This window comes from Prionailurus bengalensis, chromosome B3 (assembly GCF_016509475.1).
Source record: "Prionailurus bengalensis isolate Pbe53 chromosome B3, Fcat_Pben_1.1_paternal_pri, whole genome shotgun sequence".
Lineage (NCBI taxonomy): Eukaryota > Metazoa > Chordata > Mammalia > Carnivora > Felidae > Prionailurus > Prionailurus bengalensis.
Window position 1 is genome coordinate 99,322,968 of NC_057355.1, and position 17,777 is coordinate 99,340,744.

Below are 17,777 nucleotides of genomic sequence, written 5' to 3' on the forward strand. Positions count from 1 at the left end.
TTCTTCCTTCCAAGGTAGAGGCTGACCTCTGAGAGATTAGATTTCAGCCTCCCAGAAAACCCGGTCTAGTCGCAGGAAGAGAGAAGGGCAGAGGTCACTGGGTTACAATCACTTTTACTGCACACACTGATAAACGACAATGCTTTTTTTGTTGTTTTAATAGTTCCCGAGACTGCAGTTCTGAACAGAGCAAAAATCACCTGCAGTGTTTTGATTCCCAAGGCCTATGTATCTTAAGGCGGCCGTCTGCTGAATGAGGTGCACAGCTGATAATGAGAGGTCCAGGTGAGAAGGGCAGGGGCAGCCCCTCAGGGCACCCCACGGCTCTCTGATCTTTGCCCCAGCCGTGGCCCCTTGGTCCCACCTTGCCCCTGTGAGGCCCCTCATACCTCAGAAACTTTGTCCCGGTTGCTCCCTCTGCCAGGAAACCTCCACACGGCTCGCTCCCCACCCCCCTCCAAGGCTCAGCTCACCTGCCACAGCAGTAAGACCTACCCTCAGACTGCAGCTGCCCGCCCGTCCAACCCCAGCACTCTCCACCCCCTCGCCCTGCCCTTGGCCTTGTCTCCCTTGCACTTATTGCCTTCTAACACATTATATAATTAATGTAGTAATTTGCTTATTATTTCTTCTATCTCCTGTAACTCTATGAGGGCACAATTTTGCATGTTTTGTTTTCACTGATAAACAACAATACTTACAGTAATTATAATAATGGTGCCTTACGTATTAAAGGCACCCAGTAGGTGTTTGTTGAGTGAATGCATGAGAAGAACCTGTAGTTTTTGCCATTTGCAGTAAATCCTAAGTAAGTGGCCCACAGGCAGGGATTGTTTTCTATCCCTGTGGCACCTAATAGAACCGAGTAAGAGTGCAGAGAAGATGTTCAGGATTTCTGATAATGGTGCTAAAACTTCAGTCTCACACCTTCACTTCTGGGGTGCTTCTGGCGCTCTGCATAAGTCATTCCATCTGTTTTCATTCCAGGTGGTTCAGGGGTTTCGTTCCTACTAGGGATGAATCTAGGCCTCGGGGACGATCAATAGCAAACCATGAACAGAGTTCCAATTCGCTGTTCATTAGACTGCGTCCAAGCTTAACGAAGGGGCTGATGCTGATCTGGAATCATCTCAGTTGTCACCGTTGATCCCTTTCCCCTCTCCTTTCCTCCGTGTCTTGGTCTGGGCCTTACACGGTTGGCTTCCCTGTCTCGGGGATCAATGCACTGCCCGCGGGCAGCCTTTGAAGCGGAGCGAGCGGAAGCCGAGGTGACACCCGGGGGCGCGGTGCTTACCTGCACGTTCCTGTTCAGGCTGACGGCCGGGAAGAACAGGCCTTCCACGTTCTCGAAGGCTATGGGCCCCTGCTGTTCGTCGTTGATAAAAAATGTCAAGGTTTTCCGATTTAAGTCGAGGAGCACCCCGATGGTGGCCCCCTTGGTGATTCCTCCCTCAGTTCTGTGAGAAAAGAAAACATCACGTGTCATCATTCTAGAAGCTCCCCTTTTTGTGCTAAATGTACAAACCCTTTTGACTAACCAGTGTTTCTCGGCCTGTTTAAGAGTATCGTTCCCCACATCCGAGGAGCATCTTCAAATACCTTTTTTCCTTAATCACCCCTCCTCACATAAAATTTTCATATCACAGATATGCTGCATATGTTTATGTGTTGTGTATATATCTGTGCTTTGTGAATGAAAAGAGTAACATGTTTTGCTTGCCCCCAACCCCCACACTAATTTTCACTCCCTTGGGGGGAGATAGCGCCCCCTGTTGAGAATATAGAGTCAACCACACTGCTCTGCTGTTGCTGAGGGTGAACTCTTTCTCAGAAGGTCTCTACCACTGAACCACAGCAGCAGAAAACAAATCAGTAAAGTGCAAGAAAAAACAAAGTAGGCTTTGGGCTATCAGAGCTCTGCCTACAGCTGTGCTGTGTACTTTGCACAAATGGTGTGGCTTGAACATCAACTCCAAAATGACTTAATTTGAAAGTCAAAATAAAGAGGCACTTAAGTTAAATCTAAAGCCTATGCATGAAAAATTGGATTTGGGGCCTTATGCTACTCATTAAATAGAAAAACTCATTCCAGAAAGATGTTAATTTTTGGCCTGGTGAGTTTGAATTGAGAAGGCTGTCCATAAAATGACAACATCGAAGAGGATTCTCCCCTGCAAAGTGAAACAATTATATTGTAGAAGATGGAGTGGTTTTCAAGAACCTGCACTGAAATGTCATTTTAAAACAAAGTATGTCTTATGCTTCAGTTGGTGGTTTCTCAAAAGTCATTAACACGGATGACCAGATTTGTCTTACCGGCCACTTCCCAACTCTTTGAGGTCTAGCAATATTGAGCTTCACCCTGATCTCAGCAGAGCATACAAATTGGTAAGTGTTGTTCCTCCCCCCCGGCATGCAGAATACAGACTGTACATAGCGGTTAAAAGACAGGCTTGTACGTTGCATCTTGTTAATCACAGCTTCAACAATGACAGCACAGGCGACGTGCAGTCTGCACACAAGCAGACGTGTTCAGCTTCAAGAACGTGTTTTTTTTTTGCATAGTGTGACACTTGTGTTATTCTTTACTCCTTCACTCCAAAATAAAGAAGCTAGAAGGGAAAAGTAAGTGTGCTACCTCGGGGAATGGCATCAGGAATCTAGTGACTGAGGGCTCCCCCACGTGCAAATCACCAAAGGTGACTGCTCATCTACATCTAGAAGGATTTGATATCAGGCTGCAAGGACATGTATGTTCACTTTCAGCGATAGTGGACAACGCACACCTGAGTGGAGGTGTATAGAAAAAGTCTAAGGGAGTAGGAAGTGGAGGTCCTAAGAATCCTACTGGCTGGAGAAGCAGCAGAGATGATGTATCCAGAAAAAGGTGAGACTGTGGAGCCCACCAGCCTACCACTGCCAGACTTGCTTTCCTTTTGATCTGACTGAATAGAACTCTATATTTTTTTCCTTGAAACACCAGTGAGAGCGTATCTCAGGGAAATCTTTGAGAATAAGGTGGATGAGGATCCATGAAAGACACCTCTCTACTTACACAAACCAAATGATAAAGGAAGTGTAGGGAGCAAATGTGTAGCATAGATTAAATTGTAATTGCTTATATTTGCTGTTAGAGGCAAACCTAAGGAGATTTCTATGTTCTCTTTCCCCAGCAAACAAATCAAATTTATACGATAATAAGAGAGTCCTACCCAAAGGAGTAGGTGCTAAAGGTTCTCAAGTTACCCAAACTGACATCCATAAGATTTAGTTTAATGAATGGCTTCTATTCTGGGCAGTGGTAGTAATAATAATCATAACAAGAAGAACAATGGCTTCTGTTTTCAGATGCCTCTGATGTGACACATTTCCCCATATCTATCTTATTTAATCTTGAGAACACTCCTGCATGAAAATATACTATTATCCTAATTTGGTGGATTTGGAGATGAAGGTTCAGAAAAACTCAATGACTTTCCTGGGAAGTTGTAGCTCGGGATTTTAGAATCCTGGGATGTTTTCCTGAAATGGATGTGCATTGGAATCCTTAGTTTCAGCCATGGTGGAATAGAACAGTGAAGGGCCTAGGAAAGTGTTCATGTCTCTGGCATTATGTAAAACATCATATATATATATATATGTATGTATATATATATATTGTATATATATATGTATATATACATACACACATACATATATATACATATATGTGTATATATACACACACATATATATACATATATACATATATATGTGTATATATATATACACACATATATATACGTATATATGTATACGTATATACATATGTATATACGTATGTGTGTATATATACACACATATATATGTGTATATATATGTATGTATATGTATATGTGTGTATATATATACATAAAATAAACAAATAAACACTGAGATGGAGAGTGGTAGAATTCCCGTGCTACCCACTGAAGACCGCCTGCCTGGGTCCCTTAATGTCATCTCTTTAACAGGACTTTGAGCCTGGGCTCTCGTTTTTGACCAGAAGCCAACGTGAAGAAGGCTCGGTTTGGGGGCCGCTGGGTACCTGTTGGTGTGCGAGTTGTTGTGCATGAACCAGCTCCGGTTATTGTCCACATACATTGCCCAAGCTTTGTCGTCCTTTCCTAACATCACATCCTTCATCACGTCGATGCGAGCCACGCCGAAGGCAGGGTCAGGGTGGTTGTCATAGCGGTCTACAGTTAGCTCCCAGTAGTGGACGCCCTTGGAGAAGCCGGTCTTCCCCAGCACCACCCGGTCATCGTAGCTGCTGCAGGTCACAGTCAGGTTGTCATTGGAGAAGATGATGTCAGAGTGTGCCGAGCCGGGGTCAAAAGCAAACCAGGCCACTGGGAACAAGAGAAGGGAGTGCGGTTACTAAGGCAGACCCAGCGAGCTCTACGCCGCAACACGCTCCTGCGCGGGTGAGGAGTGTCGTGTCCCGTTTTCATGCTGCCATGCAGGAAGGAGGCTTCCGGGGCCAGAGGGGGCCCTGAGTGAGCAGACCGGGGGCACGTCCTGGGAGGTGGCACTGTCTGCACCCAGAAGCAGACGGAGGACACAAGACCGATTCAGCAGGGGTTACCTGACTCAGACTGCACTCCCAACCAGGTGATCCGGGAGTGAGGTGGCATCGATTTTGGAAGGTGCAAATCCCTTCACCCGGTGACTGGGACAACAGTACACCAGAGACATAAAGGGAGAGGGTGCGCTAAGATGCCTGTGTAACCCTGAGGCGGGGAGGCTAGGATCTACAGTCCTAGATGGAGGAGGGATAAAACACACTGAGTGAAACCAGCAAATATCCCTTCGGCAGAAGTGCTGAAGTCTAGTCATTTTGAAAACTTCCTTAAACGGTATTGGAAGCTTAAAGGCTGCGAAGCTGTCGGCAACATGAGCTGATGTTCATGAGTGACTGTGACTCGGACTTAAGACAGGTTGCTTTCTTTGTACCTTAAAAATAACAGTTTGCATGTTACTCCTGACCCTAAAGTGTAAACTATTTTGCTGGAGCAGCAGGTATTTTGGACATCGGGTGAACACAGAATGACATCTTTGAACACATCATTATGACTCGAGTTCTAAATGCCGCCTACCAATAACACACTCTGGAGAGATGTCATTGCTGATTTACTGAACCTGTGAGCCACCTCACATGCACTTTGGTCTTTGCTATTTGTAACAGAATAAGGTTATTCCATACCTGCCAACAGCTTTTTAATGTCAACTGTTGTCATTCCAAGTGAAAGGCATGGGAGAGAGAAATAGGAAGCAAAATTGACATTGATAAGAAAACAGGTCTCTTTTGATAGGCTAATACCAAAAAAGGACTCAATTTAGGACACTGCAAACATTACAACAGTTGGTCTGACTGGTACCTTTACCCACGTGAGCACTCATAAAGAGTGCATTGGTGTTTAAGAAAATGGGGGGAAATGTAACCTTCTTCTAGGTATAAAATTTAAAAATGCATTTTTCCAAGTATTTGAGAAACTTATAATAGGATTTTAATGACAATTAGACAATTTTATTGACATAAAATAAGCTGCCGCCATTTATTTGCTGAAGGAGATTGAGCATGCCAACCACAAAAGTAAAAGATGACAATCACAGTAGGTGTACTTGCCTAATTGAGAGTAAGGTGCAGATTGTGTCTCAAAATTGCATCCTATAAAGAGATACTACACATCAAAGCTATGAAACAGCAACCAGGTTGATAAAAATTATTTGTATACAACGAAAAAGCACCAGCTGAAAAGAGTCACCAGAGGCCTGATTCATGAAAAACCAAAGCCCTTTTTATATTTGTTTTGTTTAGTTTTCTGGATAAAAACTGTTTCTCTTGCTCTTTCAAAACGAAAAGTACATCTTTCTTTTTTCCATTTAACAAATCCTCCTCCAACTGATGCTAAACTATACAGCTTAAATGTTTATCATCTCCCCATGCTCAACCTTTTCCACTAAAATTTCCATATTAAGAAGGCTTACTGTTTAAAATGAGAAAACTGTGGGGTGGGATGGAAGCTAAACAAAATAAAATACAAAATAAAAATGAGAAAAATTCACCCAATTGAAATGGAGAAACCAACAGATCTTGATAAAACTCTGTTCTATATTACTTGTCCATGCACTTCTAACTCTGGTGATACAGGAAGGCCTTTGTCGTGACTTGGGCCCAAGGTAAATGACACATATATGTATAAATGAACATGGAATGTAACGTGTATGTTAATAAAAGCATCTGATAATTGTTAATAATGACATGAATTAAATGTAGTAAAACAAATTACTTCATCCCCTTCTCAGATCATTTTGTTATATTAGTTCTTCTTATCAAAGGGAGGGGAGGGGGCCCTGGTGGAGGTAAGATGGTCTCAGAGACATATTAGAATCACCTGTGGAACTTTTTCACCCCCTCCAAATCTTAGAAGATTTGGATACCCCCTAGCTACTCCATGAGAAACTGGGTTGGGGGGAGGAAGCAGTCTAGTCTTAAAATGTTCAAAGGTATATAAACTATAGTTTCAAGTCATGTTGGGGACTGAGCTGGAAAATGCATTTTTGAGGAGCACTAGGGTATCCCCTAGAAAGGATCACTTAATTTTTTTAAGTCAGTAAGACCCTTATAAAGTAATTTCTAAAACAATCAAATGATAATACACTGAATTCAAATAATTTTAGAATTAAGATAGCAACTTACCATAAAAAAAGGACTAATGATTAAGTTAAAACACAAAATTGAAAGGTTATGACCTTACTTTTGGTTAATTTATTTTACTGTGGGATGAGTTCACAGACAAAAGAATCATCTTCTCCCGACTCATGGATGATTTTTATGTTTAATTTCCACCAATTATCACTTAATTCCTATTCATGGGTTAGAGCATAGTGAGTACTGACCACAGGGGTTTGATTAAAGCTGAATCGCCTATCCCACTTTGGAAATAAATCTGTAGAATCTAAATAGGGCTTTTGAAAATTTTAAATGAATCATGCCTTGTGCAAGTCTTTTTCAAAACAAGTTCTCTGAAATCTTTTTACACTATTTAAAACATACCACCATACATTTAAGATTCAACGATACAATGAGCACAATGCTGTGAAATACAGCCATCACATCTCCCCAAATCCACATTTCATTTTATTCTCGAGACAGTACGTGTTACAAAGACTACAACAATATTTCAGTACATTGGACACAGGTGAAAAGAGTTCCATAACAAAGCATGTCTTGAAAGCCAGTAGTGCACAGAAAAACAATAAGAAACATAAAAGCACAAAGAAAAAGGTCGTTTTAAAGGGAGCTTGAAGTCCCTGCATCCTTTTTGCACTGTCATGCTGTGGCCTTCTTCATTCCGGGATGTGGGATGAGCAAAAAGAAGAAAATAAAAAACAAAAGAAACCTTTGGAAATGTGAAATGTGCACCACGTGTATCCACGATTACAAAATAGTCCTGAAGAGATCAAATAGGTCTGCATCTTAGATGTTTTCGAGTTCTATCTGCTAGACAGAGTTGATTGCACAGTAACGCATGTCTAGCTTCCCTGAAATCAGCCTGAAGCCCTGTCACAACCTGCTTGGCTGTAGGAAACTTGGGGGAAGCCAGCCTTTTCCATGACTTGGATCTTTGGGACTTAGGCCAGTTAAGGGTTTCTAATTTGGCTAGTGATGATCCCTCCCCTTCGCTAGGGAAAAAAAATCAGCCACGAGCCAGACCGTCCTACCAGTGAGCACGGGCTTTTGCAGAAAATACTTTCACTTTCTGCTCTCTGGTTTGCCCGCTTTGTAGGATGCATTCTGTTGTTGGTGTGTTTTTACTTTATTTTTCCAATAAAGATCTCTTGAGTCTATGTTTAATCAGACCACTATGAGCTGGATGCACTGATCCAGTCTCCCAGACACAGCTGGTTTCCTGGATACAGCAGGGTTGCAAATCTCCAAACGAAGACCACAGCCTCCACTCAGCCAGCCTATGCCGTGCGATGCCACTGCATGTGATGACGGAGCGGGTTATCCGTGGCGGTACCAGCTTGTGCAAAAAGAACCATTTCGCTCGTCACTGTCCAATGCCATTGTACATTGACCACAGCTCGATGGTTGGGCCTTACACCACACAAACAAGAACGCCACAAAGCTCCAGCATCCAAATGCTCCTCAGACCGGAAGCAGGCCACAGACATAGAGACTAGCTCATTGCCCTCTCCATGCACATGAATGGCAAGAACAAAACAGGTATTCGGAAGATGCCATCAAGGCACAGAGAGATCAAGGGGAAAGGTCAGACGAGCTCAGCTCACCCGGTGCATTGAGAGACTGCAAAGAGGAATGCAAGCTCAGCTGGTGGGGTGAGGGTCGGAAATCAAAGTAGGATCTCCCGGGAAAGCTGGGTTGTAGATTAAGGGTGGAGGAGAAAGGACTCATTCTACGGAGCGGCAATCTTTCCGAAGGCACTGGAAAAGGGAGTGTCTGTTCTTCTGAATCTGTGTCTAAATGTAAGATCAACGCAAACTAGAGATCAGAAATCTGGTACCTGCCCGTGCACGGTTCCCCAAGACCTGCCTTACCAGTGCGTGTGCACAAAGCCTTATCCATCCCGCAGGTGCCACGAGGCATTTACAAAACCAACGTGGCTTGGGGCTAGGAGGGCACTCTCAGCAGCCAGGACTCAAGAGCACGGGACACCTCAAATATCACAGACAACTGCTTTCACTTCTCCCAATTCTCAGTGGTAGAGACAGTATCTTGGAAGGTTCCCTTTTAATTCAATATTTTAGAGTTGAATTTAGAAACTTTAGTGGTAGATTTTACCCATTGATGACCAAGAATAACACTTTACCCCTTTTGGCTACCTTGGAAGGAAGTTACTACCTGTATAACAATGGCCTCTTAAAGGGTTTTTGTTTAGGAAATGATGATTTTTTTTACCCACTCTTTGCTTTTCCATATTTTTCCCTTTCTCTCTTATGTATATATTTCCATTTCTGAATGGACAAGATGATTTTTCTTGTGTACTAGCACACAAGACCTGCTCTTGAATAGGATAGGAAGATAGGGCTGAGCAAGTAATCAGGGAAGGAGCCTTACCTTTGTTTCCGAATTAAGATCAGACCCCAGCAATGCCACTTGGACATCTCTGGTTGTCTAATAATAAACAAACTGGGGCAGTGGTAAGGTGCGTTGGTGGCAAAAATGTCTTTATTTTCAGATACTTGGGTATGGCATGAAGGTCACTATTATATTAAATAAAGACTTATCGATTATCCGACCTGGTTTTAGAAGCGCTTATTAGATAGTTTCTCTAAATTGCTAAAATCACTCCTTTCTCTTTTGTCAAACAAGAGCTGGTTCTATGCAGCAGGGTGGTCTGGTCAGAGACAGATATTTTATCAATTGGGGCCTTCTTAGAACACAGTTTGACAATAATAATTTAAGAAATAGACACGGTACAATGGTAATATTCTATGTCCAAAAACACCAAGCAACCATCTTTTCATTGAAAAAATAATTTTGTTTTTGTGGCCAGAGGATGTTCCTAGGGATACTTTTCTGGTTTGAGTATGTCAGCATGCTTCTCGTGTTGAACATACCCTTAGCCTATCAAAATACTATTGTGGACATGTTCAAGCCAAAAGAACTCAAGTGTGTGCGTGTGTGTGTGTGTGTGTGTGTGCACACACGCATGCGCGTATAACACGATCCTATTTGCAAAGCTCAGAATAAGGGGATTGGCTAGTTTCAGTTGAAACTGCCAAGAGTCAGTCCCATTTTAGTTTCTGAATTTACAATATTAAAATTAGCTTTTTGGGCTTTACTCTTATCCTTGGGGAATTTTCTTTTTAAGAAGTATAAAAAGATCCCAGAGAAAAGGAATTGCTATCTATGGAGTTAAGGTGTTATGTTCCCAATCACAATATATTAAAATTTCTTCAACCTAAACTTCACATAATTTCGGTGATCTGACGTACATGGTCATTTCTTGGCTCAAAAATGTTAAATAAGAAATGATTCTGATTCTATAATTGTCTCAAGGGGGAACTAGTCTTTTAGTTTAATGGAAAAATTTTGAAATACAGCACCACAAACTGACATGGGCTTCGTTTAGGAAGAGAAGGCCATATTTATGTCAGTAAAAGATTTTTCATTAACAAGAATTTGCTTGGAAATATATTTTTCACCAGGTGGTAGCAATCAATTCATCATATTGAAAATACTTGTTGCTTTAAAAATTAAGGGAAAGGATATACATAGTAAAATGAATTCCAGAGTATATTGAACCTCCAGGTCATCATCTGAAAACCAAGGAAGAGATGTATACTGAATCCAGATCGCAGGGACCATACCCAAGCCATCATGAATCGTACTCACCTTTCCTATTCTCAGTACTGAGTTGGTGATGGCACCATTCTGTGGGGTGGGGGCTGTGAGTAGCTGTGGTCATTCATACAATCAACAACTTGACACTAAAATAGTTATTGCTTTTCTATCCTTTTATGTGGGTCCATTATATTGATGACCCAATTTTCCTTGACTTCTCTCACTCTTGAACTATGCCCTCTCTTCAGGCAAGCTTATCTAATATCCAACCATTCCATCTCTGTCTTTTTTCCCCCACCAATGGCCTCCCATACTCTTCAGCTGGGCTCATGTTCTCTAAGGAGAGTCTAAAAAAATTTCTTACCTCGTTGTGAAAACTTTCCAAATGAATTACAAGAGAGAGAGTGTTTTCCACCTGATCCCAGCAGGCCTAAACAACAGTGCCCCTTTATGCCCTTCCCCATGGGCACATAGTACAAATGTTTGGTCAGTTGCCTCTAGGTCATTTTTGTTACCTGATGTTATCTTAGATTACAGGAGTCTTAGAGGAAGACGCTTCTTTCGGTAACGTCTAAGGAGCAATCATCATGCTTCCCCTTGAGATATCCTGGGTGGAAGAACTCATTGCCTCTGGGCAGCCCCTCTCCAGTTTATAGTTACTGCTTATATTGCTCTGGATATTCCTCTTTCGTATCTTTACTCATCAATTGTAGCATTACTATCTGGGGCCAAGATAGTTTTAGTTCTTCAAGTATTTGAGGGCAGTCAGCAAACCCCTTTAAATCTTCCCTTTTCTGGGCTAAATAGAATCTATTTCCAACCCTTGTTCTATGGTATGGATTTCAAATCTTTACTTTCATTGTCTTGCCCCTCTGGATATATTCAAAAACATGAACCAAAGATAATATGACAATATTGGGAACAGTATTGCCACTCCCCGGTTTAGCCAAATCACACAACTCACAATGAATATACACACAGCTATGCAGGAAGGATGTACATCCTCCTCCCTCACCTCCTCTTGAAAGCACAACTATTGAGATCTGGAGAAAGTTTCTTAGTCATCAGTATTCTATTAGCCAAGACAAATAGGAACAAAGTTAATCTTTTTTTCCCCCAAAATACATGATATGGAAGCCATGTTTCAGATCATAGCTAATATGCAGGATCATTATTATTATTTTTTATTAAAAATGTTTAATGTTTATTTATTTTTGAGAGAGAGAGAGGCAGAGAGAGAGAGGGAGAGACAGAGAGAGAAGCAGAGAGAGAGAGGGAGACACAGAATCCGAAGTGGCTCCAGGCTCTGAGCTGTCAGCACAGAGCCTGATGTGGGGCTTGAACCCACGAACTGTGAGATCCTGACCTGAGCCAAAGGCAAACGCTTAACTGACTGAGCCACCCAGGCACTCCACAGGATCATTACTATTAATTTTTAATGTATATATCACTAGAGAAAGACACGTAGTGCCTTAAAAGATTTTTAATTTCTTGTCATGTTTCATTCCATGCAGTAATCTGTCTGCTGAAGAGTTTTGCTGAGTAAAAGCAGTTTATCAGGAAAGACCAATGGAAAGAGCAGTAGAATGTCAGCTGAATACTGTTATGGTGACTCTAGGCACAGCTGAATCTCTGGGGTGGAGACAGTGGTCATAATGGGAATGCATCAAGACACAATTTCCATCAATTCTATCAAAGACCACCATTTTCCTCTTGCCCTTGCCTAGACTGTTTTCCCTTCCCAACCAGCATTAGCTGGATTCAGGAGTTGAGGCCTCTGTTTTAAAGAAGCAGTTAAGAATTATCAAAGCAAAGATCAACTGGGGATCACACTTATTATTTAATGACTCTTGGGTTCAAGGTGAAAAAAGAATGTGTAGGTACTGTACTCCTGTTTGGCTTAGTGTTTATACTTTTTGTTGCTGTTGTTCATTAGTTAACATTTACCGAACACCTACCGTGTGGCAGACATTGTATTAAAACTGAGCAGCTATGAAACATGAAGTTGGCAGGAGAACTGACCACAGGAAAAATAATAATTTAGAGAAAATCTTCTAGAGGTAGAATGTCTTGACTGATTCCAACATGTACAGAGTACGAAAGATTTCTGTAGTGTGGTAGAATATTTTAGAAATATTTCTCATCAGTCTTTGACGTATTATTTTTGGAATTCAAAGAGGAAAAGCAAACTGACAGGTCTTCCTTATGACAGTGTATGCTAATCCAGCTTTCTTTGTGACTGGTAGAATTCTTGGTCATCTTTTTGTCTGGTAGCAAACAGCTTCATAACTTGGACAGCCCTTGGGTGCTGGGCTGACAAGACAGTTATATTTCAAAGCACAGAAAGGCAGGATATGTCAGTAAGAACTGCACAAATGGCATTAAACATGAGTTTCAGTTCAATTATAAACCATCTGTAAAATAATTGCCTTCTTTAGGAGACAAAGAAATGAATGAAGGAGGCTGAGATTCCTCAAATGATCTAATAAGCATCCAAAGTCACAATTAGGTCCAACTGGCACATAACTTACAATGAAAGGTGGTATTTAAGCTCTCTTAAGTGTGGCATTAATTGCAACTGGGAAGTGAGAAGCAAATATGTTTTGAAAAATTCCTTCTCAGAGAAGAAATGAAATAGTCTCTTACCACTCCTGGGACAATTGCGTACTTTGTCATCAAATCTCCACTCCAATTTAGAATTATATCATGGAGCTATTTATAAGTAACTAACACCAGAAGAACCAAAAATTCCTATATTTCAAATAGATACAAAAGATCCCAAAGGACTAAACTGCTCTCCAGAGTGTCAACTGCAAAGCATATTCCCCAAAACCAAAGACAGGGTCTGGATCCAATTCAGTTCTATGGAAAAATTCAGGGAATTCCCTGGGATATCATGCATGTTGTCAACATTGAGAGGAACAATGTATCTCTCTTTTCTGGGTTCTGAAACCTATCATGCTTCTCACTTTGGATTTTGTAATATCGACCCGAATTTGTTCAAGTATGATTTACCTACCTTGAGGATTTTGTCCTGGAAATGCACATTCTTCTAACTAAATAATGTTTTGGGAGCTCTGATGCTCTGAGTGAGGAGAAATAAAGCAGAGGCATAGTAAAAAATGTCTCCAGTGGACAATATACTTCTCCCTATATGACCCTTTATCAACTATTTTCTATTATTGTTGAATTCTCAGTATCATAGGCAGATCTTTAAGACCTATTAAGACCCTTGGAGGAGGGGGAGGTGTCTATGCCTGTTCATAGCATTTTCTGAAACAGTTAACAGATTTCACAAGTACTTTTGAAGACAGAAACCATATAAGAAAACCAGGGGTACAGATTGTAAAGAACTTATAGGTTATCTGCTCTAAGTCTCTAGTTTTGGAGACAAAAACAAAAACAAAACCACCCCCCTAAACCAAGAAGCCTCCCCACCCCCCTTCCCAAATACAACAACCACAAAGCAAAAACCCCTAAAGTCCAGAGAAGTTAAGGGACACATCCCAAGTCACACTGCCAGTTGTGGTAGGACATGATAGGGACCTAGGCAGGATCAATTCTTGGGGAATAATACCTTGGGAGTGACAAGGCCATTGTTTCTCTTTTGTGCCTTGGAAATGCACAAAAAGGTAAAGTCTATGCCACAGGCCATGGGCACATGCCAGTGGTCTCAGAGGTGGCCAGGCTTTGTGCAGATGAACCTAATATATCATTCTCCAAATCCTGCACCATACTGCGTGAGGGTGAATCTTTCTTCTCTAAACGGAGCAGTTTTGGGGACTGGGGTGGTTAGGGATTGAAAGGCAAACACATCATCCTCCCCTTTGGGATTTTGGTCATGGGGAGTGGGTGAGCAGAGAGTTTCCTGTTGTTGTTCTTCTGAGATCAGATGAGGGTCCTTTTCCCTCACAAGGTTACAGCTTCTCTGGGGTGGAGGGGGGCCGGCGGTTCAAGACATCAGGATTTAAGAGTGCAGTACTTACATTGGTCCAAAGTCACTATAAAATATCTGCAAAGAGATTCTGGACAGATGCATCTGGGGCTACTCTGGGGTCATATTCTATTTCTACCACTGAATATTCTTTGGATTATTTCCTTTAATGTGCAGGAGAAGGAGCTATCACATTGGAAGGGGGAGTATGATGGTAACAATCCAATGCGGGGGCGGGGGGATAGACATTTTAATGTTATGAATAACATCTTCTATGCCCTCTTTTAGAAAGCATTTTCTAAGATGTAATTTTAAGAATCTTCACCCTTTTATTATCATTACACAAGACAATCCTGAAAAGTGTTGAGGAAATGGCTCCTGTGGACATTCAGCCAAGAAAATGCCTCTAAAGACTGATTCTCTATCACTATTTACCTTCTCTCTAATTTTCTCACAATTGAAATCTGGAGGGCTGAGAGCTTTTGTTAAGAGATGGCTCTGTGGTTTCAACCACACAAGAGCTCCAAGACCCAGACCTCATTTGGTAGGATCTTTCAAGGACCTTGAAAAGGTGACTCTGACATTCCTTTTTTTCCCCCAAGCAGCCACCTGTCACTGCCAGCCAAGAGCATACTCTAGTACCAACAGAGGAGAAGGGCCTCTCTAGGGAAGCACTCACTCTGGGGAGGAAAGAGGGGGGAGCTAGTGGAAATGCAGAGACAGAAGAAAAGGACAGGACTTGAGTAGGAGCTTGGATATGACGTTGGAAAGGACAGCCTCTTCACACCTCCTTCTTAAAGGACAAATGTTATTTTTTTCACCAAAATTCTAACATGACTGTTTGAAAGTGTTAAAGTCCATTTCTGGCTGGGGTTTCTGGATGAATACATGAGACAGCTACGCAATGCTGTTGCATTTTGACAAGATGTTTCACACCCTTAGCAAACAGATTTAGGATAGGGTTCCCTCTTTCCTCCCTTTTGGTTGAGCGCAAATAGCACTGTTCTAATGTCAGCACCAGAGTGCACTACACTGGGCATTGCTGGCCAAAGGCCCGGGTTTGACATATCACTTAACCTCTGGAAGGCTCAGTTTTCCCAAATGCAGTGTGAGATAATAATGCTAATACTTTCTCCTAGAGTGTAGTAGGATTCCAGTCCTTGGAATCTGTGAATACATTACCTTACTGTCAAAAAGCACTTCACAGATATCATTATGTTAGGGATTTTGAGATGGAGAGATTATCCAGATGGGCCCAAGATAATCACAGGGCTCCTTATAAAAGGGAAACAGGAGGTTCAGAGTCAGGAAGAGATTCAAAGATGCTACACTGCTAGCTTTGCAGATGGGGGAAGGGGCCAGGAGCCAAGGAATACAGGTGGTTTCTAGAAGCTGGAAGAGGAGAGAGAACAGATTGTCCTCTAGAACTACCTGAAGGAATGCATCTCTGCTGTGAAATCCACTTAGGATTCTGACCTCCAGAACTGTAAGGTCATAAATGTGTGCTGTTTTAAGCTACTAAGAGTGTAGTAATTTGTTAGAGCAGCAACAGGGAATTAATACACAGGGTAAATCTGGAATATTGCAGCAACAGAACAGGAGAAGGGTTTAGACATTACATTAGCAGTGGGTACGAAGGTGTAGTCTGGAATCTAAATAGCTGTCTTAGAGTGAACAGAAAAAAATTCCTAGTTTTTCCTCAGAAGCTTAGAATGAAACATAGAATGGATAGTTTTTATACAATTCCTCCACTGGATTTCAGTCTCCTAAAAATACTTGCTGGCTGTCATGTTGCTGTCATTTTTCATGGACTCTTTTACTGGACAATGTAGAAATGAGGCAGTTTATTCCAATAGTTTTCTCAGTGTATTTTGTACTGTGATCCCATAAAGCCTTCTGAGAGACACCTAATGTTCATTATGAAGGGTTCCAGATAATGTACTTTTAAATGTTAGATGGAAATATTTTTAAAATTCATGTATGCTTTCTTTCTTAATCAGAACCCAAGCCACAGAATGCTCTCTTTTGACTCCCCCCTCCTCCGGGTCTGTTCTCAGTTTTCTGTTACCTTCCCTGATCACCAACCCTTCTTGTCTCTTCTAATGTGAAGATCCTAGTCTGCTGTGGTCTTCCCAGCTGGGTCAAGGAGCTCTCGGACTTGTGTAAAGTAAGACTAAGCAAGAACTGAGGGAGACCAGGGGCCCTGCTGTAAAGACACAGGAGTGTCTACACCTGAACTTTGTTGCCCGCCCCCCCCCCCACCTTTTTTTTTTTGCCAGTAAGAGGTCATTGTCACTTCTTGATTGTAAGATGACCATCTAGATTTCAGGGTGGATATCTTAGTTCTAGAAAGGTGAGATACCATAGTTTTCAGGCACTCTTGAGTCAGGTGCCATGGAGTTCAGGAGGGAGGAGGGGTGGAGCCTATAAACTCCAGGGCAGGGGCCATGTCTCATGCATCTTTGTGACCCTGGGCCCAGCACAGTGCCTGACAAAATTGCGGTGCTCAATTAATGCTTTTGAATGAGTGAGGTTTCTTTATCATAGCCAGCTCAAGGCAGACTTTGAAGTTTTTGCCTTGCATACAGTTATTCCCTGTGTTTGGATTTCTGTCTCTCTACTCTCTGGGAAGTCTTCTCTCCTTTTTAGATTATATTCATTTTCCCTGCAATATGTTGTAACATATTTCATGTAGCTCTTAGATGTAAAACAATTGAGATATTATTTCCATGAAAATATAAATTTCAAAAGCCGTGTTTGAGAAACACTTACTTTTAGGGGGCTGCTTGTTAGTTGAAATTAAACTCCAAATAGAAGTAAGGTGATTTTAAAAAACGGAATGGCTCATACATTTCTGGTGTAAAATCTATCTGGAAAGCAATTTAGAAACACAGATCAAGGGCCTTAAAAATGTTCCTACTCCTTGGTCCAATAATTCTAATTCTAAGAATTTGTCTAAGGAAGATAATCTTTTTACATAAAGATTTGTGTTGGAGAGTATATACTGAGTAAAGAGTGCCACCCTTCATGTTCTAATTTCCCTGAAGGACTCCCACCTATGCTCAGACTGTGTGAAGCAATTCGCTCGCAATTCTCTCCTCTGAGAGGTGGGTCAGAGAGAGACCCTCTCATTTCAGCCAGTTAGTAGTTATTTGAGCCCCAGGAATGTTACCTTCGGTCTATTTCATTTTCTCTCCAGATTAAAGAAAAAGAAAAAGGTAAGTCTGTTTAGTTAGGTAAAGGGAAAATAGGGAAAGATCAATAGGAGGTTTTCCTATTCTGTTCTCAGCCTTGCCTAGAAAATTTTTTTTTGTTTCAGGAGGAGTCTCCCACACAGAATAAGCCCCAGAACTCTAGTAGGAACAAGGCCCTATTACATAATGGATACTCTTTTGCAGATGGTTTCAAAGACTGTGACACAGCCATGGTGTCTATTAAATGGGTTACTTTAAAAATATATACAACTGGGGTTGTGGGCCTTATTTTAAAATTTCATAAAGATTCTTA

General features: G+C 41.6%; 1 protein-coding gene across 9 annotated transcripts in view; it reads right to left on the minus strand.

Annotated features, from left to right (window-relative positions):
- The window catches only part of TRIM9 (tripartite motif containing 9), a 112,520-nt gene that overhangs the window by 2,768 nt on the left and 91,975 nt on the right, over positions 1 to 17,777 (minus strand). For 2 of the 9 annotated variants that reach the window (XM_043556130.1, XM_043556129.1), the window contains exons 8-12: positions 8,320 to 8,508; positions 5,648 to 5,689; positions 5,225 to 5,248; positions 4,067 to 4,370; positions 1,295 to 1,457 (exon numbers count right to left, since the gene is read on the minus strand). In XM_043556130.1, coding sequence (XP_043412065.1) covers positions 1,295 to 1,457; positions 4,067 to 4,370; positions 5,225 to 5,248; positions 5,648 to 5,689; positions 8,320 to 8,508 — 722 coding nt within the window. The remainder of the gene's footprint in view (positions 1 to 1,294; positions 1,458 to 4,066; positions 4,371 to 5,224; positions 5,249 to 5,647; positions 5,690 to 8,319; positions 8,509 to 17,777) is intronic. The other 7 variants (XM_043556136.1, XM_043556135.1, XM_043556131.1 and 4 more) reach the window with 6 other exon arrangements.